Source organism: Taudactylus pleione, unplaced genomic scaffold, assembly GCF_031769625.1.
Source record: "Taudactylus pleione unplaced genomic scaffold, aTauple2 ptg000556l, whole genome shotgun sequence".
Classification (NCBI taxonomy): Eukaryota; Metazoa; Chordata; class Amphibia; order Anura; family Myobatrachidae; genus Taudactylus; species Taudactylus pleione.
In genome coordinates, this window is record NW_028284958.1 from 7,223,907 (window position 1) to 7,250,869 (window position 26,963).

General features: G+C 45.0%; 1 protein-coding gene across 1 annotated transcript in view; it reads left to right on the forward strand.

Moving 5' to 3' along the window:
* LOC148481886 (solute carrier organic anion transporter family member 3A1-like) overlaps positions 1-24,638 on the forward strand; it is a 63,610-nt gene extending 38,972 nt beyond the window's left edge. Inside the window, exon 2 of the mRNA XM_088452857.1 lies at positions 23,999-24,638. Coding sequence (XP_088308983.1) covers positions 23,999-24,523 — 525 coding nt within the window. The 3' untranslated portion in view covers positions 24,524-24,638. The remainder of the gene's footprint in view (positions 1-23,998) is intronic.
* The last annotated feature ends 2,325 nt before the right edge of the window (positions 24,639-26,963 follow it).

The following is a 26,963-nucleotide window of genomic DNA, read 5'->3' on the forward strand; positions in this document are numbered from 1 at the left end:
TTTGATTTGTGTTATTTTAAGTATTTGTAAATACTAGAGATGTGCGAAGACCCCCGTGTTTTAGTTTTGGTTCTAAATCATTGTTGTGTTTTCATTTTGGCAAAACCACCCTCAAGTGTTTTGGTTTGGTTTTGTATTTCTTTAAAAATGGAGAAAAAGAGCTAAAAACACATAAATTGGACATGTTTTTGTTCCTATAGAATTATTAACATCAATAACATTCATTTCCAGTCAAGTTTCACCAACTCACAGCACCTGAAATCAGGAGAGAGGGACTTACATGCATTCCAAATTACACGAGATACGGTTCTTAGATCCGAGTTCCATACTTATGAGAAGACCCGAGTCGAGACTCGGTTCTACTCGGAACCCCAAAGTGATCCGAGCTGGGTCTCGATTCGACTCTGAACACCACAGTTCTGGTTTTAGGAAAATGAACTGCTCATCTCTACATTAGACACTTGCACAGTGCCAGAGATTACTCAGTTCATGCGCCAGTGAGAGGGGGGGACACACGGAGACTGCACACATGGTGCATCAAAGTGGGTGGTGCGTGAGAGTATGATGGCAAAAGTATGTAGTAGGCAAGTATACATATACATATACATAAAGGCTCACATGACTGACTGATGAAGTGGGAAAAGTATCCAAATTGTGGCAGTGACAGATTTTCCATTACTCCAATAAACTACGTTATAAATAATGTTAGAAAATCTTAGTTATTGCAGCATATTAGTGAATAGACCTGTGATTGTCACATGATAAATCAGATGTGTTGTACAGAGCTATATTATTTACTGCATATGAAAAAAAATATTCTGTCCGATGGCCTCACACACCATACAGCATACCCCCAGGAGGGTACCTGGCTGCTGTCATCTTTGGGGGGAGGAGTCAGACTATAACCGTCATTAGACCCGCCCCCTCTACAGGAAAGTCCAGCGATTCGTGGGTCCATGAGGAGGGGGCGGGGCTAAATGAAGCGATTTGCATCATTTAGCCCCGCCCCCTCTCTACGGACTCGCAAATTGCTTGGAAAATCTCCCCATACTGCCCGCTTCACTAGGAAGTGGGCGGGCTGCAGGAGATTTGCCTACTCTTTCGGGGTGCAGGGGGTTCCCCGAAAAATCGGGAGCCTCCCACAGCTCCCGGGAGAGTAGGCAAGTATGCCATAGAGATACGCAGGGAAATTACAGATGTTGGGATGTTGTAAAATATGTGATATTGTGCGCATACGCATTTCACGGCCCAACATCATGCAGAATTGAATGTTCTTTTCAGTGTTTATACTTAACTATAAATGTCCATCCTCCTGTAACCATGTGTAGGAGGTTTTCATGTTAGGACACAGGTGCTACTTAAACAGAACTGGCAAAATGAGAGTGACAGACCTGCATAGCAATAAACTACCGTGAGAGTTGGTTGATTCATACAGAGGAACAGGGTGGGTAATGTCACAGCAGATCAAATGATTGCATTCTCATCAATTCCACCTATATCAAGTCCCATTAGAACACTATCCTAAAGATGTGGGGGAGCATCAGTTGTCTGTAATGGAGTTGGTAACATATCATTGCAGGGGGGAAGGTCAGGTTAACACTGTAAAGTGGTAGATATCCAATTATGGTGTTGAGAAGCCATTTTAATGTTGTACTTTAAAATTAAAAATATAAAGGTGTAGTCTATGTAGAGTTAGAAATTATGGGCTAGAGAAATGCCAAACTGTGACACTGTTGTACAACTTAGAACTAGATGTATGACTTGGGATATAGAGGTTGTACAGTATGTGATATATGTAGTGTAGTGAATTAAGGGCCTTATTCAGCATTGCACTGCGCAGACGCCTGACCCGTTCTGCGCATATGCAGAGTATCCAATGCTGCGTTGGTCAACGCAGCTTGGATAAGTAATGCACAGGAGGTGTGATGCCACCTGTGCATTACCATATCTGCAAGGATCGCAGTTGCAAAGCTGCCTGTGACGATATTAAAATTTAACCTCTATATACCCCTGCCTGTACCTTCTAAAATCCTACCTATAAACCTCTAAGGATGGCGCTTAATTTGCGTACGCAGTCATACAGGAAATAGAGACTCCAGACTTAGAACATGTGGTTCCAAAGCACAAAGTATTATTCAAGTAAAAAGTACAGTCAGTTACACGCTATGATCTGTGTAGAATTTAGCGCAAAAGAATTATACAGACCCAAGTACAGTATACATACGCATCGCCTCTGGACCAGATTCCGGCATTCAGAAAGAAAACCTCCGTCAATCAGCATTCAGCAAGAAGACTAAAGACCCAGTGTTTGAGCACACATGTACTAAAGTGTGAGTTTATCTAAAATGGCGCTTAGGCGGCCATTTCGCAAAATGGCGTCTTGATGGTGTCGCTGCAATTCAATTTTAAACTGATCTTGTCTCAGCCAATAATCCAGTTTCGACAGTCCACCCTTTGATAGCGAACAACATGCTATCAGAATCTGATCTTAAAATGTAATTTAGGCTTACATTTATATATTATTTAGTGTTATTATGGGATGGCACAAGGTGGGTCTTAATCCATCAGTAATGTGTCTCTGAGTGGGGACATAAAACTACTATTATACGCACACCGCGGATCTTGGAAGATCAAGTGAAAGGTGTGGGGATGCACCAGTCTTATAAAAGCAGTCTTGAAGGGGAATTTAGACTTTACATTATCTGAGGTATTTTAACAATAACATTTCAATAATACATTCTATGCATGTCTAAATATAATACATTAAATTATGGTATTTCCTAGCTCAGGGTTGTAATGCAGTTCTGTATTTACCTCGGTATTCATACTGGCCACCATCATGATTTCATTCTTTCGTGTTACTCTATTTTTACATTTTCCACACTTCAACACAATAGGAACACACCGGACGCATATGCCAATTATTATGATGACACTTAGTATAAGGATCAAGAATTTGCCTATGCTGGCGATCACTTCCTGGACCCATTCCCCTAGACCTGAGAACCATTTCACTGGGTTCAGCCATGAAACCCATACTTCTATCTTCTCCCCTACTTCAGCCACTGAAGCGTTATGGTTCTTGCGAAATTCCCACTTTAGCTGCAGAATTTCATCTATCTTCCGGTCTATCACCTCCTTGGGGTCGCTGGTATCATTGGTGACATAGGTGCAACATTTTACTCCAAATTGGGTGGCTAACATTACGCAATACCCTCCAGTAACAGCAGTTAAATAATTCAACACTAGCCTGTGTTGCACCAGTTCTTTCTTGTACGCTTGCAATTCTCTCCCTGTATACCTGAATGTGTCATCGTACGTCTTGGTGATATTATCTATCAATTTAGCAAGTTCCTGAATATATCTAAAATTTAATGTACCCCGAGCAATTCTGGTGGGATCCAGTATGACTAAAACTTGAAAGCCAGTTGTCTTACTAATTAACTGAGTGGCTTTATGCACTTCCCCAGGTATCATATTTCTCTTGCCTCTGTGTTCATATTGCGTGTGAAGATATGGTGATGGTGTGTTTTTATGTATACCAAGCATTTCAACATGTGTGAGGGTCATAACTTCTGGAAGTATTCTTCCCAAATAACATAACAATTACAATACTAAAATTGGTCAGACACTCCCCTTATTGGCATTGCACTCCTCCTCCTGACTTCACTCCATCAGCTCTGCCGTCAGCTCACATTTCCTTTATCGGTCCCCCATAACAGAAACTGGGTATCCCCAAACAGATCATCACGACAAAACTCTGGAAAGAAAAAGAACTAGGATGACCACAGCAGACCACGCCATTGCTGGAAGCACTGATCTACACATTTCTTTAGCTCAGGTATCTCATCGTCACCTTTTTAATCCTTCCGGCACAAGCTCGCAATCGACAGGTCCACGTTATCGGCCTTGTCTCCGCTTTGTATCTCCACCGGTTGGTTAACCTCCCTATAGTGAGTGGAATGGACCCACGTATCTTCCCCGGCCACCCTTTGAGGATGTTGTATCGTCAGATCGGACCTTTCCACCGATCAGTCAAACAACCTGAGCTAAAAAAAAATTTGGATCATAACAAATTCTTCCAGATTTGACATCATGACAGGTTGCATTAGACATGTTAGTTAATAACACTTTAAATTTCGGTTATTCTCATTCATCTTCGTGAGACCCTGCACAGTAACCTCATTATCATATTTTCTCATGAGGCTGCCTGTTTGAACAGTATCTCCAAGGGGGGCAAATAAAGGAAAAGACAGTCTGGGATAATCTTAGTGTTGTTACCCATCACCTTTACACATGTTCTTGGAAACGTCACCTGTAAAATAAGTCCCCCTATCATTTTTAATAATCCTAGGGATATAGTATCTGCATAAAGGTCCTGCAATTAAATCTTGTTATTAATAGCTACTGCTCTAAATAATGCCTGTGCCACTGGGTTGGGTAGTATTCCGAGTAGTCGACCTCAGCCTGGCATGGCTGCCGTTTATCCTTAGCAACCTTGTGTCCTATGAGTGGCAGATAAAGCACAACAGTTTAATATCATTTATACATGACCTAAAATACAAAAATAAATCGTCCACATTTTACATTAGAACAGATACATTGGCAAGTTGAAAAGATTGTAAACAGTCATATAAGGCGTGGGAGAAGATACTGGGGTTACCTATGAACCCATGGGAAACTTGTGTTCCTGTGTGGTGTTCTTCCCTTTGCAGTACTTACTTATGTGTCCCACTTGGTGACAGTTAAAACATAATTTTGAACGGGGTGGATGAACAGATTGTTGTGGGATTTGAGCAAGAGGGAAAGATGGTGGGTATGGGTAAGGATGTGAAGGATAAGGGTATTGTGGGAGGTATGAAGTTTGTGGGTAGTATGAGGCCTGTTGTTGTTTATGATATGTGGGGTAAGGATGTGTTTGCTGTGGTGTGGGATTGGTGAGGACGTGTAATTGTTCAGGTACAGGTGTGTGTGTGTGTGTGCAGGTGTGTCGGTTGGCTGTGATGTTATTGTCATTCCTCCCAGAGCTTGTATACTGACAGCCATTAGTTTTTCGCTCTGGGTCTCTCTCTTCTTTGTGATATTTTTATCATGTTCTATAGCAGATTCTATGAGGTTATCTATTGTGACTCCCCTCCAGCCAGGTTGTGAGGTCTGAACCCGAGTCTTTAAGTCGTCTTTCAGACCGTCCATGAGTACCGTGACTATCATTCCCCTGTGGTGAGTGCTATCTTTAATACCTTCTATCCCAGTGTACTGGGTGATAGCCTGCAGAGCCCGATCGCAATAATCCTCTGCAGATTCACTCTCCTTTTGCTTAATTGTGAAAATTTTGTTCCAGTTAACTACTACTGGAAAATATATACCCAATTGAGTTACAATGCGGGAAATGTTACCTTGGTTTACTTGGTCTGTTAAGGGAATGTCACCATCCAATACACAATCCGTGATAAATTTTGTCACATCGGTATTGCGTGGCAGACAGGCCCTTAACACCACACGCCAATCTTTATTAGTTGGCTCATGAGAACTACCCAAATTCCTCAAAAATCTTTGACATTTGGCTAGTTCCTTTTTTGGATCGGGGAAATCATTTATGATGGAATTTAGTTCTGCTCTTGTCCAGGGACAATGCATTACTACTTCCCTCATGGGCACTACACCGTTCGCATCTGCATTTCCATTCGGAACAGTTATCGTCCGAATTGGATGCAGACCGGCAGTGTTGCTACCTCTGACCTGGTTACCTGGCTGGGGGTTTAATCTTTTGCTGCTACGTATGGTATTAACAACTTCCTCTACGGGTGCAGAGTGTGTTAACACTTCCCTTGCTGTTACCGATGGAGATGGCGGCACCACCCGTGATTGTGGTGATGCAGCATCTATCATTTGCACAGCATGGGAAATGGCAGACATTACAATAGGCTCATTATCCACATCATAAACATTTTCTTTATGGTTGCTTAAGAGAGGGTACAAATTGCTTGTTACATTTTTATGGGTATTTTTGGTAACTGTACTTGCACCTCCATCCACATAAGGTGGGGGAGGTGAGCGTGAACTGCTGACAATACTCTCCACAACGCTACCTTGCCGCACGTGCACGCCATTTTGCGGCTCGCCCGTATTGCAATTTAACGTATTTTCTGGCAATGCGCTCGCGACGCTAGTTTGCGTCGTTGCACATTTTTAAACCACGCATCCCCTTCATACTGCCACAATTTTAAACATTCACAATATTTGTCCTTTTTCTCTCGGGAGCGCATCAAACTGATGTGATCTTGGACATTATCTAATACATCCTTATCAAAACTACCAATTCTGGGAAACGGTCTAACACTCTTCATCGTCATTTTAAACCATACATCACAATACCTTATTGCATAAGTATCGTACTTAGTATGCATAATACGACGAGCCTATCCAATCGGAGCATTCATTAGCAGCACATCATTGTCTAACATCTCTACTGTTTGCATGGCTCCCATTCTGAGACAAAATCCTACGCTTTTCAATAAAGATTTAAACTGGTGAAAGACAATCTAGATACTCTCACTTACGTACGGAAGAAATTTCTAGATGCCCCCGCTCACCTACGGAAGAAATTCTAGATGCCTTCTCACCTACGGAAGAAATTCTAGATGCCCCCGCTCACCTACGGAAGAAATTCTAGATGCCCCCGCTCACCAACAGAAAAATTCTAGATGCCCCCGCTCACCTATTATCTCTCAGCTCACAATCACACCTAGTGCGGCTCAACTACAATGCTCAAATATTATTGAACACTGCAGTCACCCTGAGAGCCGGTCCCTAACAAAAATAACAAACCATACACCTGCTCTGTGTACTGAACGGTAAGCTGCTTACCGAGCAGCTAGCCTAACCCTTGCACCTAGCCCTTAAGGATCATACAATACCCTTAACTGTCTAACACATACTCACTGTTGCACACTTTTTCCTGCGCAGAAAAATAAACGTTAACCCAGATATTGCTAACAATTGAAAAATGTAAAACCTCAACGGCTTTGTTTAAACACTGCCTTGAAAAAGCAGCCCGTGGCGAAACGCGCGTCAGCGTTCCCTGCATGCTGCCGGATACCGCACTATCATATGCGGGATTGCATATCACTTTACCCATCTCTGGGACAGTGATCCAAGCACAAAAAATATATAACTCTGCAATACTGCTATTAGCAATGATGCGGCACATCCATATGATCTAAGGATGCACATTCATATGTGCAGTATATTTCCTCCCCCCTGGGTATTCTCAAAATTGGTGGAATTTATAAAGCAGATATAAGAGCGACTGTGACTCTCTGCCTAACATTATTCCGCAATCCATTTATATGTATAGATATTTATGTGCTTCATTAAGAGATCATTATCCAGTGTTTTGAGGGGTGCATAAGTGTGGGGGATTTCTGTGCGGTTACCCTCACAGGTGTTTACCCCTTATCACCATATCTGGCTCAGATAGTGTCATGATATATGAGAATCATAACAACTATATATCCTAATGTATCTATGAATCCTCACACGACAAACTAGATACTTGGTGTCGACTCACATAAAAACATTGTATCTATTTAAAAATACACACAGGACACTAAGTACCTTGTGAGAATATTTTCTACAATATCTAGACACTTTGGCTGAATTCATTATAACCATTCATTTAGGATAAATGAGTAATACTATTTAAGATATATGGTGGGGCTTGTGCACTTATATTCATAGAGATATTTCATATATCGCAGACCTATGCATCCAATCACGATTGTGCCATCCATATGCAGAGTATAAAAATCATGGTTATTTATATCCGGCAGACACAGGAGGTGTTTTAATTACTTATTTTCAATATATCCTACTTTCTCTTACCTTACTTTATTTCATTTTATATTTCGACTTTATTTGACTACATTGGACACATCATATTTTATTAATACCTAATAAAAGTTATATTTTAATTAATTTTCCTGAGGAGATAAGATTTACATATGTGTTAGCCTGTTAGTGCACCAGACCAGAAATAGTTGCTTTCTTTTCCCTTTTCTCTTCCCTTTTCCCTTCTGAGAAATATACTACTGAAACAACTAAGTCTGGGGGCACCTCCGGAAACTAGAAATATATAATAACTATTGGAGTTATATAGGCTTGAAAGCTATATTATATTATATACATATTAAGAATATCCACCACCTCAGGTTTAAGATCACTATCACGTAATCAGTGCGGGACCACTTTCGATGTAAAAAACGGCTTTGTTTAAACACCATGGCAGCACAACCGGAAGTATGTATACGCTATTGTGTAACCAGTCACATACAAAATAATGCGACTACCACACAACCATATAACAACTTTTTAGCTGCGTACGCAAAAGTGCATTTTTTACTGTGCACAAAACCTCGACTCAGCCGCGTACTCAATACTGCGGCACCCCTTTTAAACGTTAGGTTCTATCAACAAAGGAAAACAAACTTTCTACTTCAGGGTCCATAGGGATCCACAGGGTGACCTTGGGGTATAGCTGGATCCGGGGATCCTCGGGCACCACGGAGTTAAAGCTTTTAGCTGCTCCCAGGATACACTTAGGTCCATCCTCCTCTATACCCCGCCCCCGAGCCACAGGCACCTCAGTTTAAGCTGGTGCCCGGCCGGAGTCGGGTCACCCTGCGGGGGGGCTGCAGGAGCAGCCCCCTAAAGCTTTTTATTTTTTTTAACGAAGTTAAATTTATTTTATTTTTACTTCACTTTTTTTCTCCAGAGCGGCAGCGATGGGCTGTCTGTACAGACGCCCACGCTGCCGCTCCTTCTCCCTGCTGGCGCCGCCAGTACTGCACTGGGGATCGCGGCGGGGGAAGCCAGAGTCCGTACTAGCCGGACTCTGGTTCCCCCGGGACTGCTGCCGGAGACGCCGGGGAGATCAAGGTAAGCCGCGCACCGCTGATTAGTGGCGGTGCGCGGGTTCCTTTTAAATGCAGTCCCATGCCCCCAGTCTAGGGGACAGACCGGGGGCGCTAGCAGTGGCGGCGGGCTCCCCCTCCATTGGAGGCATACCCCGCCCGACCACTAGACCACCAGGGTGAATAAGGCAAGCGGGATCCCGGCAACCCGGGGGTTAATATGCTAGCCAGGGGAGGAAGCCTTCCCTGTCTAGCGGCTCCTCCCCTCAGCTCAGCGCGCCTTTCAGCACGTAGTCTGGCGTCGCTGAGCTGCAGATTCCTCGGCCACTCCTCCTCTGAGGTCTCCAGCAGCCATTTTCTCTGTGGCAGCGCAGATACTCTCAGGGAGCACGCGGACCGGTCCCCCTGTGTACCTCTCCCCTGCAAAAGGACAGTGTACACAGCATTATAGCCCTCCCAGACACTGAATCTGGGCAGGTTGATTGTAGTGGAAAGGTGCAGTGAGTATATCTTCCTGCATGGTATGTGACTTTTGCTAGTGCTGCCTGTCTGTGCTAATTTCTACTTACTGTCAGCCTATACCTATCCCTTTCCTTCTCCTACAAGCCCTATAGGGGTGCGGGGGAAGGGTGTTTCTACTGACCTCACTTATATAGATCACGTATTTGTGAGGTCCGTCACATACAGTTGTGTGCTACACAGGGCCATATTGTGGGCTGTTCTCCAGCACACTGGTGAGTGCGCACGTTTTCTTCCTATGTCATAACTGTATATTTAATTATATAGTCTGTCATGTCTGAGGAGGAGATTGAGCACTCCGTGGCTCCGGTATTGTTCTCCTGCAGTCACTGTTCTGCAGGAGTGGATAGGGAGGATTAGTCACAGGACGGCCTGTGCAGAAGGTGCCAGGCGGTCCCTGGTACGTCTAAACCTCCTGTGTCGCAGGAGCCACCATGGGCGATGTTTTCCCAGGTGCTGGTGTCCATCGCGGACCGTCTGTCGGTCCCGACTGCCGTCCCTACTAGGGCGTTGCCCCAGCCTACCATCCCCCTTTCCCCGGGTGTCCCACAATTATTGCAGACTCCCCCGGGGTCTCAGCCTGTTGGTCCCTATGCGGGGTTGCCAATGTATATACAGTCCACCCCTGTGGCGCAGCAGGCTGTGGTGCCGTTTCAGGCTCCTGTGGCAGCTCCTCCACCTTGGGTGGATGCGCTTTCCCACACTGTCCAAGATTTGGCGGCAGCATCTTCGGCTTTTCAGTCAATGTTGCGCAGTGACGTGCCCTCCAGGGCGTCTAAACGCACAGTTATGGCGCAGGCTGCACATTTTTCGGACTCTGAGGGGTCCTCGGATGATGGTGAGGTACAGGATGCCTCAGTCCAGGAGGTAGACAATAAGTCTTCCATCAATGTGCGTACTCTGTTTAGGGCGGTGTGGGCTTTGAGGATGAGGCACCCGCTCCCAAGTCGAGGTATCCTAGTTTTAAAAAAGCTAAGGTTACTTCTGCAGCGTTCCCCTTGTCTGATCAGTTGACGGATCACATGGCGGTGGCCTGGCAGACGCCCAGTAAGCGATTCCTGCCACAGAAGCGGTTTGCGTCCAATTATCCGTTTCCGGAGGCGCATTGTAAGAAATGGGAAACTCCGCCTGCGGTCGATTCCCATGTAACACGCCTCATCAGGAGTGCTACTTTGCCATTGTCGTCTATATCCTCGCTGAAGGATCCTACGGACAGGAAGGTGGAGACTTGTCTAAAGTCTATTTACTCTCTCTCAGGGGCTGTAGCCCGGCCGTCCATGGCCATCTCCTGGGTGGCCAAGGCCATTGAGGGTTGGGCCAACGCCTTGGAGAATACGTTTACGGATGAAGCTCCGGATGTCCAGAGGGCGTTGTTAGGACGGGTGAGTGATGCCGCTTCCTTCATTGGAGAAGCGTCTTGGGATGCTAGCCTGCTGACCTCTAGGGTTTCGGCGGCAGCAGTGTCTGCTCTTCGATCCTTGTGGTTGAGGTCTTGGAGAGCAGACGCTGATTCAAAGAAAGGCTTGGAGGCCTTACCTTTTAATGGAGAGTTACTATTTGGTCCGGACCTGGACAAAATAGTAGATACCCTGGCAAAATCCAAGTCAGCCTTCCTCCCTTCAGCTATGACACCTGCTAAGGTCCGGAGCTCGGCCTTTCGCTCCTTTCGGGTTCAGGGCAAGGCAAAGGGTCAGTCCTTCCCGAGGCAGTCCGCAACCAAGACCGCCTCAAAGCCAAAGAAGCAAGCCTGGAGTGCTAGGCGCCCTTCTTCCAAGCAAGAAGATAAGCCTTCTGCATGATGGGACGGGCCTCCCTCTGGGGGTCCCCAGAGTGGGAGGCCGACTTCTTCAATTCGCCCAGTGCTGGAACAATACCACCACGGATGCCTGGGTGCGAGAAGTGGACTCCCAGGGACACGCCCTGTCTTTTCGGCACAGGCCGCCTCGCCAGTTTTTTTTGCACGAGTCCTTCTCAGGACAAAACCAAGGCCTTGCAGGTTCAGGAAGCCATAGAGGCCTTGCTGACGACGGGGGTCATTAAACCCGTACCACAATCTCAACGTGGGATGGGGTATTACTCTACGCTGTTTCTGGTGCAGAAACCCAATGGCTCTCATCGCCCCATCCTCAATTTGAAGTCCCTGAACAGGTTTCTCAGGGTTCCCAAATTCAGGATGGAAACTTTGCGTTCCATCATTCTGGCGATGGAACCGGGGGATTATATGGTCTCCCTGGATATCCAGGACGCCTACCTCCATGTGCCTATAGCAACATCGCACCAACGGTTTCTGCGGTTTGCTATTCTCCACAACCACTACCAATTCAGGGCTCTACCCTTTGGCCTCTCCACGGCACCAAGGGTATTTGCCAAGGTGATGGCGGTCATGGCGGCTCACCTTCGGAGCCAGGGGATACGGTTGCTACCGTATCTAGACAACCTCCTCTTGCTGGCAAGCTCCCCGGAGGTACTGATCCAGCATCTTCACCTGACGTTCGCTTGTCTCCAGGCGCACGGGTGGTTGATCAACTGGAAGAAGTCCTCCCTCATCTCATCACAGCGGATGGTTCATTTGGGGGCCCTGCTGGACTCTCGTCAGCAACGGATTTTCCTGACTCCAGAGAAGGTCTCCTCCATACAGCTGCGGATTCACAGTTGTCTGAGCAGTGGCAGAGTGTGAGTGCACTCAGCGATGAGAGTTTTGGGGTCCATGGTATCGGCATTCGACATGGTGGAGTTTGCCCAGTTCCATTCCAGGCCCCTGCAGAGGCTGATTCTTTCAGAATGGAACGGATTGCCACACAGGATCCGCTCTCAGATGCTGGTGTTGTCCTCGGAGGTGCGTCTGTCCCTGGCCTGGTGGCTACAGACGGCTCATCTCCTCGAGGGGCGCCCCTTTTGGATCCCGGAATGGGTTCTGCTCACGACAGATGCCAGTCTCCAGGGTTGGGGGGCGGTGACAGGCTCCTTGTCACTTCAGGGTCATTGGTCGGCGGAGGAATCGATTCTTCCCATCAACATCCTGGAACTGCGGGCAGTGTACAGAGCCCTGCAGTCGTCCGGCACTGCTCTTCACGGAAGGGCCGTTCAGGTGCAGTCAGACAACGCCACCACGGTGGCGTACATCAATCACCAGGGAGGGACTCGCAGTCGAGCTGCGATGTCGGAGGTGTCCCATGTCCTGGCTTGGGCAGAGCGCTATCTTCCAGCTCTCTCGGCAGTCTTCATCCCGGGAGTCCTCAATTGGGAGGCAGACTTCCTCAACTGTTACGACGTGCATCCCGGGGAATGGTCGCTTCATCCAGAGGTATTCCAACTACTCGTGGACACGTGGGGGCTGCCAGAGCTGGACCTGATGGCGTCCCATCACAATCACAAGCTGCCTGTGTACGGGTCAAGGACAAGGGACGCAGGCGCAAGTCTGATAGACGCGCTGTCGGTGAAATGGCTGTTTCACCTGGCTTACTTGTTTCCTCCGATATCTCTGCTGCCTCGGGTCCTGCGAAAGTTCAAGCCGGACTGAGGCACACTGATCCTGGTGGCCCCAGCGTGGCCCAGAAGGCCATGGTACTCCGTTCTGCGGAGCCTGTCCATCGATGCTCCGTACCTCCTACCTCAATGGCGGGACCTGTTGTCTCAGGGGCCCTGTCTTCACCCAGATCTGGGTCGACTACCTTTGACGGCGTGGCTCTTGAGACAGCCGTCCTGAGGTCTCGGGGCTTTTCTAGCTCCGTTATTACCACCATGCTGAGGGCGCGCAAGCCTGCTTTCGCGAGGATCTACCACAGAGTGTGGCACACTTACTTTCAGTGGTGTGAGGCCAGAAAATATGATCCCCAGGTGTTCCGGGTTTCGCGTATTCTGGCTTTCCTTCAGTCGGGTTTGGACTTAGGATTACGTCTTTCCTCACTGAAGGTGCACTCTGTCGGTGTGGTTCCAGCGCAGGATTGCTGCTATGCCGGACGTACACACCTTTTTCCAGGGTGTTTTAAGAATCCAGCCTCCGTTTGTGCCACCTGTGGCCCTGTGGGATTTGGCGGTGGTTCTTCGGGCCTTACAGGGTCCTCCTTTTGAGCCCTTGGAGTCAGTGGAGCTCAAGTGGCTAACTTTTAAGACGGTTTTCCTCTTGGCAATTGCTTCTGCCAGGAGGGTTTCGGATTTGGGGGCGCTTTCCTGTCGTCCCCCTTTTCTGGTTTTTCATCAGGACAGAGCGGTGCTTCGCACTCGTCCTGATTTCCTGCCTAAGGTGGTTTCCAGGTTCCACATTAATCAGGAAATTGTTGTACCAGCCTTTCAGTCGCCTGATCTTTCGGCTGGGGAGGCTTCTTTGGATGTTGTCCGTGCACTCCAGGTTTATGTGGACCGGACTAGTTCTGTGAGGAAGTCGGATTCTTTGTTTATCCTCTTTGGTTTTCACAAGAGGGGTTGGCCTGCCAACAAACAGACTCTAGCCCGTTGGCTTCGTTCTGTTATTATTGAGGCTTATATGCAGGAGGGTTTACCTGTTCCAGCCTCTGTTAAGGCTCATTCCACTCGGTCTGTGGGCCCTTCTTGGGCTGCTAGCCATGGCGCCTCTGCTGTTCAGCTGTGTAAGGCAGCCACCTGGTCTTCCATTCAGACCTTTTTGAGGTTCTATGCGTTTGACACCTTTGCCTCTCAGGATGCATCCTTTGGGCGCCTGGTTCTCCTATCAGCACAGGGGCGTCCCCGCCCTTAGTTGGACTGCTTTGGGACATCCCCAAGGTCACCCTGTGGACCCTGAAGTAGAAAACAAGAGATATGGTAAGAACTTACCTTTGTTATCTCTGTTTCTACGAAGTCCATAGGGTCCACAGGGCACCCACCCTGACGCACCTGGCTTCATATGGGCTCTGTGACTGGTCACCGGTTTTCCGTCTCCCATTTCTGTGAGTATGGTTCTTGTGTGTTCCAGTCTTCCTTCTCTCTGTTTCGTCTCCTCCTCCGGCCTTGGCTGCTTACCAACTGAGGTGCCTGTGGCTCGGGGGCGGGGTATAGAGAAGGATGGACCCAAGTGCATCCAGGGAGCAGCTAAAAGCTTTAACTCCGTGGTGCCCGAGGATCCAGGATCCAGCTATACCCCAAGGTCACCCTGTGGACCCTATGGACTTCGTAGAAACAGAGATAACAAAGGTAAGTTCTTACCATATCTCTTGTTTTTTCCTCTCTTGTCCCTGGATTCTAGTCAGCTTCCTTTGCTCACACGAAAACGGATAGCGATCTCTCAGCACAAAGCAGTTACAGGAAAACCCTGTATGTGGCCACTCCACCCTTTGCTGAGATATCGATAGCCGTATGTGCCGTGTGAGTAGGTAAGTGACTTCACCCGATGAGCCCCCATCTGACAATATTAAAATTGAACCTCTATATACCCCTGCCTGTACCTTCTAAAATCCTACCTATAAACCTCTAAGGATGACGCTTAATTTGCGTACGCAGTCATACAGTAAATAGAGACTCCAGACTTAGAACATGTGGTTCCAAAGCACAAAGTATTATTCAAGTAAAAAGTACAGTCAGTTACACGCTATGATCTGTGTACAATTTAGCGCAAAGGAATTATACAGACCCAAGTACAGTATACATACGCAGCGCCTCTGGACCAGATTCCGGCATTCAGAAAGAAAACCTCCGTCAATCAGCATTCAGCAAGAAGACTAGAGACCCAGTGTTTGAGCACACATGTACTAAAGTGTGAGTTTATCTAAAATGGCACTTAGGCGGCCATTTCGCAAAATGTCGTCTTGCGGTCAGTCGCAAGATGGAGTCGCTGCGATTCAATTTTAAACTGATCTTGTCTCAGCCAATAATCCAGTTTCGACACCTGCGTGCATACATCATATATCTATAGCCTGTGTGCATACATCATATATCTATAGCCTGCGTGCATACATCATATATCTGTAGCCTGCGTGCATACATCATATATCTATAGCCTGCGTGCATACATCATATATCTATAGCCTGTGTGCAGCTTATCAATTGCGATCATTGCTGAATCAGGCCCTAAGCACACAAATATAAATTGCTCAAATAAACTTTTACTGCACATTGTGTGTAGACTGTGTGTGGTGACTTATGGGTAAGAGAAATAAAAAATAATGTAGTGAAGTCATGTAATACATCAATAGAAGCGAGGGACCATGTTTAGGTAGCATGTCATTTTGTTGATTACCAGTGTGGATCTGAGAGGATGTTCAGACACCAGTGACGGGTCTCATAATGTCTGCTCTATGTTTTGCTGCATCCATATCTTGTATGTTCCTGCAAACAGAGCTGTTTACCCACTGGCTGCCCTGCCAGGATCACTGCCTTCTCTGCAGCGTGAAGACTTCTGTGCCCTTCATGCCGTGGTGGTGACGTGCCCACGATTCAGCACATCTCGTGCAGCTCTACCTTTGTGAGCATTTGTTAAAATAAAACCTTTTTTTTCTTTCTGTACAGTGTTCTGTGTACAACCCTCCCCAGTGAAACGTAATAATGAATAATGTGAGCGGTGGGAGCATGCAATCATTTTCAGTGTAATCCTAGCAAATAAACAAGTGTGGCAGGAGATTTATGCTGCGGTTTCAACACCCTACTGAATTTACATATCCCCTTTTTATCTGCTGTAATGACTAGATTTCCGATCTATCATCATTTACATCCTCTAAGTATTTTAGAGGCTACGCATTCTGATATCTCCTGTGGAAATGTTTGTTGGTCCTGAAGCTGTGTCTGGAAATGCTAGTTGTTTTTTTGGGGTCAGGCATAATATCAGTTTATAGAAATTGGATTCTATTCTAAAACTGTTCAGTAAAACTATAGAGTATCGTGGACAAATGAATGCTATTCAAAAAGACCAATAAATATCTTGGAAAAGAAAAGAAACCTTTCTGTGGAAAATAAGGAATTATTAGCATATTTCTATCTCAATATAATATATCGTTGGGTTTAGTATGAGATTTCGACATTCACATTTTTGACAATAAGAACGGGGACACTGTTTGGTCAAGCCCGGCATGCCAACATGCTAATAATGTGATTGAAAGTATTTTAACAGTGTCGGCTTTCCAAATTGTTGTGTAGCCGACACTTAAACTGCTTTCTATCATATTATTAGCATGTTCAAACTAACAGTGTCTCCATTTTAAGCATTGGAACTACATCTCTATATAATTTTGGAGATTTTTCTGCTTATAATAAAAATCAAACTACTCATGTTGATGGGTCATTAGATTTGCATTTCTATAGTGTACTCAGCGTCTACATAAATTGCAGGCAGCCATTTTGTGCTCTAAACCAATATATTCATGAGAATGTGGCTTATTATTTCATAGGATACAATGACACCACTGAGATGATTTAATAGCAGTTCAACCCTGGCTGTTGAGTCGCCGGTATTTCAATCCCATTCCCTTTAGAATGCCTGTTTCCACTGTGTGAGTGTAATGATTACAATTAACCTAAGTACTAAACAATCGGAGAATCATAAGATGACAATTAGCAAAAATAAATATTAAGCATTTCAGCGATCAAATTAAATAAGTGTTATATTGGATTTAATTTAACAGTACACATAAAATTTTATTTGATGACTGGTTTCCTTGTTATTATAATGCAATTTTAATGAAGAATGCTAAATATTTGTACTTGGCCCTTGATATGTTTTTGCTGTCAGCAGGCGGCATCCATGTCAGACTATGATGGATCCAACATGGCAGCTAGGATCAAGATATTAATAATAAAACTGTAGAGGGAATATATGTTCTCTGCATATAGGATAGTGACCTGTCCTATTTATGCCCAGTCAGGTTTTGTGATGTCTTGTCAGGTTACCTTCATTTTATTACAGTTTCAGTGATCTTCAAAACCAAAGGATTCAGTTGTGAATGTAAGTGACATAATTGTCTAAAAGTTCTCAAATCAAGGTCAAGGATTTACAATAAAATGGCCGTATAGAGCGTATTTACATGGAATCGGTATGTATTACCGACAGACGGGATCCAGGCGGTGACAATCTCCACAACTGGATCTTGACAGGGTTAACATACACTTGGTGGTCGTATGCTAACAATCCCCCTCTCCCTAGTCAAACCCTAACCCTCCCTCCCTGGTGCCTGAACCTAACCTGCCCCCTAGTGCCTAAACCTAACCTCCCCCTCCCCACACCCTAAACCTAACCCTCCCCCTTTAGTGCCTAACCCTCCCCGTAGTGCCTTACTCTAACCCCTAACCCTCCTCCTCACCCCGCTACTTACCTTCAGCATCCCAGCAGTATTCTGGCACCGGTATGGTAAACGTAGGCATTCAGACCGACGGGATGCCAAACGCATACCATCTACCTATATAGGAAGTTGGCAATTGGCTCTATTCTGACATTAGTATCTCGCAGAAATGTGACAATATTAGCAATCACAAATAGCATAAATACTGCCTATTTTTCAAATAACGCACAAATACTGGTACACTTTGTTTTTATCCTGTGACTAAAAGTTGACCTAAAATGCTTTGGTTTCCCAACTCTAATGGTGGGTACACACTGGGCGATTAAAGTGGACGACTGAACGATAACGATATCGTTATCGTTCAGTCGTCCACTTTCTCGTCCATTTTTATCACAAAAACGATGAACGATAACGACGACGCGCGTTCCCGCGGGTCGTTCGTCATCATCGTTCATCGGGTTAATGGTGCGTACACACTAGTCGATATGCTCCCTGAGCGATATCGTCTAGTGTGTCCCCGGCAGGGTGTGCTCAATGTCGTTCATAACATTGAGCACACCCGCTGAACGATATCATTAACGATATCGTTCAGCGCCGGGCTCTCTTCCCCCATTCCCCAACATGCAGCAACCTGACGACATCGTCAGGTTGGCCTGCATGTTAACCCAATGAACGATGATGACGAACGACCCACGGGAACGCGCGTCGTCGTTATCGTTCATTGTTTTTGTGATAAAAATGGACGATAAAGTGGACGACTGAACGATAACGATATCATTATCATTCAGTCATCCACTTTAATCGCCCAGTGTGTACCCACCATTACATGCAGGCCAACCTGACGATGTCGTCAGGTTGCTGCATGTTGGGGAATGGGGGAAGAGAGCCCGGCGCTGAACGATATCATTAATGATATCGTTCAGCGGGTGTGCTCAATGTCATGAACGACATTGAGCACACCATGTCGGGGACACACTAGACGATATCGCTCAGGGAGCATATCGTCTAGTGTGCGCACCATAAGTCTGTTGTACATTTTAAATGTGCCTCCCTGCAGCAAAACATGGCTTTGCCAAGCTGCAAAATTGCTCCCTCTAGTTGGATTCACTTCTAACTCTGAAGTTGACCTATTATATGGATTTATATGCTGTGGAGAGCTTTTGTTTAAAGTAAGTGCAAAGAAATACACAGAGTATATAAAACATATTGCATGGCACACTACATGATGAACTGATTAGAGGCTGTAAAATTCAGGATTCAAAAGATACAAACACTATACACAGATTGCTAATTCCCCTTTCAGACATACGACCTGGGAAATTTCCTGCTCTGACTCGGGAATTTATCCTGTGCAAATTCCCGGGTATTTGGTCGAGACCCCCCTTTCACACTACAGCTTCTACCCCGGAAATTCCTGGATAGACCCCTTTCAGACATAAGCAGGGCTTTTCTGTTTTCTACACAGAAAATCACAGTTTTCTCATTTAAAGTGGACGCTTTCTGGCACACATTGAGGTCATGCAACAGTAATTCAACGGTGTAACTTAAAAAAAATTATGGCACAACATTTGTGTTTTCAAAACAAAGTTTTATTTAATAAAGGCCTTTATTGCCACTCCTCTCCTGTTCCCTCTCCTGTTCCCTCTCCTGTCCCCTCTCCTGACCCCTCTCCTCACCAATTCCAGATCGCGGTTCTGTTGCAATATGTACAATATGTATGGCGTCTCTCCTGTCTCTCTCCGGCTGCTGCTGCTGATGTCAAAACCATGCAGCAGGCAGCTGTGGCCGTCCAATCAGGAGCTGTTTGGTGAAGCCTGGGAGTAAATTTTTGGGTAGCACCATTCAGACATGAGCAGGATAATTTCCCGGGACTTAAGTCCTGGGAAATTCTCTGGTCGATTGGAGGGTCGGCTTCCCGGGAACATGTTCCCGGGTAGGTACCTTTCAGACATACGCGACATCCCAGGAATTTGGCCGAGGCAGGCCAAATTCCCGGGAATCTCGGTATGTCTGAAAGGGGTATAAATGATCCACAGCCTTAAAAGCGCAAAAGACATTTGCAGAGCTCCAGCCACAGTAAAAAAACAGTGCTTGTTGTAGACACTGTGGAGTAAATTTACTAAAGTGAGAGTTTTTAGAAGTGGAGATGTTGCCCATAACAACCAATCATATTCTAGATATTATCTTCTAGATGGTACTAGTTAAATGTTAAGTAGAATCTGATTGGTTGCTATGGCAACATCTCCATTTCTCAAAAACTCTCACTTTAGTAAATATACACCCTATGACTATACATTTCACTGCAAAGATGCTGCAGTCTAGGAATGAAAAGGAAACTGAAAACAACCTGAACACAGGCCACTTCTAAAAACCCGCACTTTAGTAAATACATATCCCTCTTTCAAAACTGGTTATTATTTTTTCTCTGGTCCAGGTGTCCTCAAACTGTTATTTTCTTAACTGTCTTCTCCAATTAATAAACCCCATAATCCATTAATCTTAAAAAGCCAAGAATGGACTGGACTGATACCACATTGTTGAAGGAGAAACACACTGCAAAGTTTTTTGATGTATGGCTTCCATATATTCTTACCTTATCGACCACAGTCAGGGAAGCACTGAGGAAGTGCTTTTGTCTAACTTCATGGTACAATATGGAAGTATTGACTCCCATTTTTAAGAGTTGTGAGATACTTACCTTGTTCTTTTCTTTTGATAATGTCTCCATTGTTAACATAGGTACCCTGGGATATAGTGTATTGCTTTTTGGGTATTATTCTGTATTTTGATATATAATTTAAGTAATAGATATATTTTGTAACAGCAATGGTTATATAATTGTTTCTTGGTTGTACATTGTACAATGTTGATTTTATGTTGTATACCTGTCAATAAAAATTATAAAAAAAAAAAAAGCCAAGAATGGGCAGAGAGGGTTTTATGTAAAAAATTGTGGGGAAGTAACGTGTATATATCATTACTGACAAGTTCTGACTCAGGGCCTGATTCAGCAAGGATCGCAGTTGCTCATACGCACGCAATCGGCTAATTAATTCGCTCTGCGCATGTGTACGCATCGCAGTGCATGTGCGCAAACCAGATGCTGCGATCGCAGAGGATACACAGACCCATGGCAGAGTGATTGACAGGAAGTGCCGTTTCTGGGTGGTGACGGGGGCGGGTGGTCGGGCGAACGCAGGCGTGCCACTGCGTTTCAACGGCGTTGCATGGGCGTGCATGAATTAGCCACTGTGATACCATACGCAGCCTGAGGTCTCATAGTGTGCGCTGAAGTAAGCAATTTCTGAGTGAGGTCTGACCTACCTTATCTGTGCGTATGGGTCCAAGGTTTCTCGATGTTACCGATTGTTTCGCTATGTTGCCCAAGTAAATACAGATGTAAGTATGGGGAAGTTGGCGTCCTTATGTCAGGCAGCGATCGCAATTCGAATACAATCATTTACATATCACTGCTGATATTAGCAACTTCGTTGCATGCGTATAAGCAGAATAGTGATCCGTAGTGGATCAGGCCCACAGTCAAAATGTAATGAGGGAATAGTTTTGAGGTGAGTTTACAATTTCCTTATAATTCTATATTATAATGAGAATAACAGGTTTTTTTTTCAGGAATATTACAATGGCCTCAATAAAAGTTGTAAATGTATTGTTACATTTGGAAGCATAACTGTTTTCTCAAATTACAGGATGCTTTGTATTTCTAGCATAGAAGTGAAGTTGTCTTTTTTATTCATGTTGTAAACATTTGACTCAGGGCTTGATTCAGAGCCGGACGCTCTTTCAGAGCACTCGCTCTGAATCAGTGCCCGCCTATTGTATTTTTAGAGCAGCCTCGCTCGCATAGCTGTGGGTGACCACACACAGCTAGTGCGGGCGGCCAGGATGATGGTCGCGATGGTCAAGACCATCGCGACCATCGGACTTGTGACGAGACCCTTGTGGTAGGGTCTCGTTGCCGCAAGTCCCAGTGGACTTCTTGCTCTTACAGAGCAAGAAGTCCACCCACTGACATCACTTGTGATGTCAGTGGGGCCGGCCCTAGACGGTAGACGTTCCCACGGGAACGCCTCCGTCTGGGAAGCCACGCCCCCGGCACGCCCACCAAAGGGGGCGTGCTGTCACTCAACATCGACAGCACGCCCCCTTTGTAGCGAAACACGGAGCGACGGCTTGCCCGTCGCTATCCGGGTCTCGCGCATGCGCACGACGGAGCCGCCTCCATCGTGCGCATGCGCACTGGGCCAACATTGACCCGCTTGAGAGCGTTCAGCACTCGCGAGTGGGTCTGAATCAGGCCCTCAGTCAGGAGACTCATGGCACTGCTGAACGCAGATTCCCGATGTTTGGGAATCTGCGCAGGCGCCAGACCCCTTCTGCACATGTGGGTCACCGCAGCCGGCCAATGGTACGCAGATTAACTGATGCTGCAACTAGGTTAAGTAATGCACAGGGGGCGTGATGCCTCCTGCTGCATTACCATATCTGCAAAGGATCGCAATTGCAAAGCTGCCTGAGAGCAGATTTGCAATTACGATCCTTACAGAATCAGGCCCTCAGTTAGAGGTAACTGTTGCTGAGATGTAGTCAGGGGTCCCTGTAGTTCTGAGGTGCAGTCAGGTGTCCCTTTGATTTAGAGATGCAGTTAGGGGTTCCTGTGCTTCAGAAATGTAGTCAGGGGTCCCTGTGGTTCAGCGATGCAGTCAGGGGTCCCTATGGTTCAGCGATGCAGTCAGTGGTTCCTGTGCTTCAGAAATGCAGTCAGGGGTCCCAGAGGTTCAGCGATGCAGTCAGGGGTCCCTGTGGTTCAGCGATGCAGTCAGGGGTCCCTTTGCTTCACAGATACAGCCAGATGTCCCCATTGTTTGCAAACCAGAGACAGATGTAGTCAGGCCTCCCAATAGTTCATAGACCAAAGATGCAGTCAGGGATCGGATCCCGATGGTTCACAGACCACAGATGCAGTCAGGGATCTCCATGGTTCACAGATCACTGATGCAGTCAGAGGTCCCTGTGGTTCATAGATGCAATTAGGGGTCCCAGTGGTTCAGAGTTGTAGTCAGGGGATCCTGTGGTACACAAATGCAGTAAGGGGTCCCTGTGGTTATGGTTCAAGGATGCCATCAAAGGTCCCCATAGTATAGAAATGCAGTCAGGGGTTCCTGTGTTTCAGTGATGGTGTCAGGATGTTCACATGTTCACACTATCATGTATAGTAAATGTATAGAATATGCATGAAATCACACACATATGAGCAGAATAGTGTTTACTGTAATTGCATCTCAGTTTAGTTTGAAAACAATATTTTTCAGATTTTAGGAAATTTTTCCTTTGCCTGATGAAATTTATTGCAGAATGTTTACTGCATTTTGCTCCATATTTGTCATATATGTTATATTATGGAGGCTTTTAATCTTTTACAGCTAGTAAATAGCCTGGAATCAGATGAGGTTCAATATACTATGTACGTTAGTAAAAATGAACATTTGTATTTATACTATGGATCTTTTTCATCTTCTTTGTAATTAGACACATAAAGCACCTGTTCCTAATTGAATCTAGAACAAAAACATCTACAAAGGTAACAAGACACCGCCTCTGTTATATACTTGTCAGTATGAGCAATGTTGGTTTTAACTCTTTGCTCTTCATATTTGCACCATATCTGCACCTGCTTTCTTTCTGTTGTTCTTAATAATATATATATTATACATTTATAATTATATAAACATTAGGTGTTGATAGTATTCTGACTTATGCTATTGTCATTATATACCCACAGCATATCCCTATTTCAATACTCTTTATTTTTTTTTCTCTAGTCCAGGTGTCCTCAAACTGTTCTTTTCTTTACTGTCTTCTCCAATTTATAAACCCTATAATTGCATCCATTAATCTTAAAAAGCCAAGAATGGGCAAAGAGGGTTGGGTCAAAAATTGTGGGGAAGTAATGTGTATATATCATTACTGACAACTTCTGACTGTAAATATAAGTGGGAATAGTATACAGGTGAGTTTACAATCCCTTGTAACAGTAATTCTATATTATAATTAGAGTATATGAGGGTTTTTTTTAGGATTATTACAATGGCCTCAATAAAAGTTGTAAATGTATTGTTACATTTGGAAACCTAACAGTTTTTTCAAGTTACAGGATGCTTTGTATTTCTAGCATAGAAGTGAAAGTTGTCTTTTTTTTTCATGTTGTAGACATTTGCAGCTGACAGCTAAAGCATGTCACATTATTAACTAGACAGATGGTTTAGGTCATGTGTCTCTGTCTGTGAAGCAACAAGAGTACATACTAACACATTACTGTCTTTGTAGGTCAGTGTGCTGACAACCTTGGAACGAAGGTTTAACCTGCAGAGTGCTGATGTAGGAGTAATCGCCAGTAGCTTTGAGATTGGGAACTTGGCTCTTATACTGTTTGTGAGTTACTTTGGAGCCCGTGGACACAGGCCTCGCTTAATTGGATGTGGAGGCATTGTTATGGCCCTAGGGGCCTTTCTTTCAGCCCTACCTGAATTTCTGACACACCAATACGAATATGAATCTGGTGAGATCCGATGGGGAGCCGAAGGAAGAGACTTTTGCGTAGTTAATAGTTCATCCAGTGAAGACATTCCTGATCCGGATATTATATGCAGGAATACCACTACTACCAACATGATGTACCTGCTTCTTATTGGAGCACAGGTTCTCCTGGGAATTGGTGCTACTCCTGTGCAACCTCTTGGAGTATCGTACATTGATGACCACGTGCAACGGAAAGATTCCTCTCTATATATAGGTACAATAACACACTATCATGCAAATTATCTAAAAATGGGAATATTTTATGCAACTTGATTATTACAAAAAAGTGTTTTGCAAAGGCTTAAAGGAGAGTTCACATGCTAGTGCTGTTTTTTGCATCTACTCTTGTAGCAGTATATTCCAGCCTCAGGTTTTACATCATCTTACTGGGAACCAATGACATGCAAAAAAACTTCACAATGTCATTGGGTCCTGGTGAATTTATAGGCTGCATTGCCGTCATTTGGTTACGAACAGGATTTGGGACAATCAGGTGTATTTTAGGTTTATTCGCCTAGTGCCCATCATTCTAGGGATCTAGCACTTGGATACAGTAGCTGAAGGCTTCGACCCTTTTACCACCTGATAACACAGTGTAGTCTGGTTTTAGGTTACGGTTCCAAGCTACCGTTGGTGTAGGGATAAAGCACACTAATGACTTAAGAGGAGATGTATAAAAACTTTTAGAGATAAAGAGGAGACATTTCCCATAGCAACTATTCAGCTTTCAGCTAATTTATCACTGTGGACAACTTCTCCACTTTATCTTTCTAGAAGGTTAGATACATCTCCCCCTTTAGTGAGCACCTGTTGCCTACACTTAGTGGAGCCATTTTGTCAGCTAATCTAAAATTCCTGAGTGCAGCCATCCTATTCTCTAAGGATCAGGGCTTTGTGATATTGGTCACGACTTGCTTCAGTGGTGTCACTGGTTTCCATTGATTTTTATAGGCTTTATTCATATCAATGTAGGGTTATGGATTGAAAGATCTACATTAAAAAGGTAGACAATGTCTACATAGACACCAGATGTTAGACCGGCAATAGATCGACAGGGACAAAAGGTTGACACACTAAGGTTGACATGTAAGAAGGACGACAGGTTCAAATGGTCGACGAGTCTAAAGGTCGACGTGCATATGGTCGGCATGAAAATGGTCAACATATGTTTTTTTATTTTCTAACCCTAATCTTCACCCTAACCCTAACCCTGCCCTTGGTGCCTCACCCTCCACCCTGGTGCCTATCCCTAACCGTTGGGGTAAGTGCCTAACCCTAACCCTCCAGTAAGTGCCTAAACCTAACCCTTAAAAAAATGTGTTGACCGTTTTCATGCCGACCATTTGCACGTCGACCTTTTGACCCTGTCGACCATTCATACATGTCGACATTCTTACATGCCAACCTTCAGTGTGTCGACCTTTTGTCCATGTCGACTTTTGTCCCTGTCGACCTATTGCCTGTCCAACATCTGGTGTCTATCAAGACATTGTCTACCTTTTTACTGTAGATCTTTAGACCGGTTACACAATTTAGTTCAGCCCACAAAGTAACTGGCACTATTATGTTTAGGTGACATTTGGTGCTGTGAAGCTTTTATTTTAGTCCATTTTACACAAAGCAATGGAAATTGGTAACAAATGTTTCGGTGTACAAAGTGTCAGTCATTAATGATATATTAGCTGGTCTTTCCAAAAAAATGCTCTTCTAGCAGTGTCTGTTTTCTACTTTTTAATAAAAAAAAGTGAATGTTAGTTTGTTAAGTATGTTGTATGTATACAAACAATGATGTGTTTATTTATTGTAGTTTGATTTAATGAAAGCTTTTTCACAGGGCATGTTACAAACAAATAAACCCTCTGCAGCTGGTTCAGTGGAATTGATGTTCTATTATGTTATGGTGAGACCACATGTGCTGATCAATACTATCACGTTTATTGGTATCTATTGCAAAGCCTATGCTATGATCATAGGGCCTGATTCAGAGCCACTCGTAAGCGGCAGCTCGTTCGCTCCGAGCGATGTTTGCCCAACTGCGCATGCGTACGGATCGTAATACGCATGCGCGAACCAGTCAGTGCGGCCGAAATTCATGTGTTCGCAAAATAGCGAATGCCTGCTATTTTGAGTGACAGAATGAGGCGTATGTGGGTGGTAACAGGGGAAGGTGCTTGAAAACGGGGAGTGGAAATCCGATCGCAGGCGTGCTTAAAGGTCAAAACGGGCGTTTTAAGGGAGTGCATAATTAATCCAGCAGCGTCATTGACCACGTCACTTGGTTTTTTTTAACTCAGAACTGCTCGCAAAATAGTGGTTGAAAAAACCAGCCCCAAGAATAGCGAGCAGTTCATACGCTGGTCGATGTACTCGATTAATCTAATAAATAGCGAACATGACGTATGGTGCGAGCGGCCAGGGGGCGTATTTTTAAAATTTACGTTCGCATGTTTTGCTCGCTCGTTCACACTTAGAGGCGTGAACAGTCCGCAAAGAGCGAACGGTTCATTTGAATAGCCACCCCTTTTTAGAAAACGAACGACCGCAAATAGCGAACGGCTCAGAATGAGAGCCATAGTCAGGAGAGAGGACTGACATAGTAAAAGTTCTAATGTGTATAACAAGGAGATTTCAAGGCTACTTCAGCTCAGACCAAATGAATTGAGCATTGATTCAGAAATCCTCCACAGGCCTGAGCATCACCACCATAATGAGG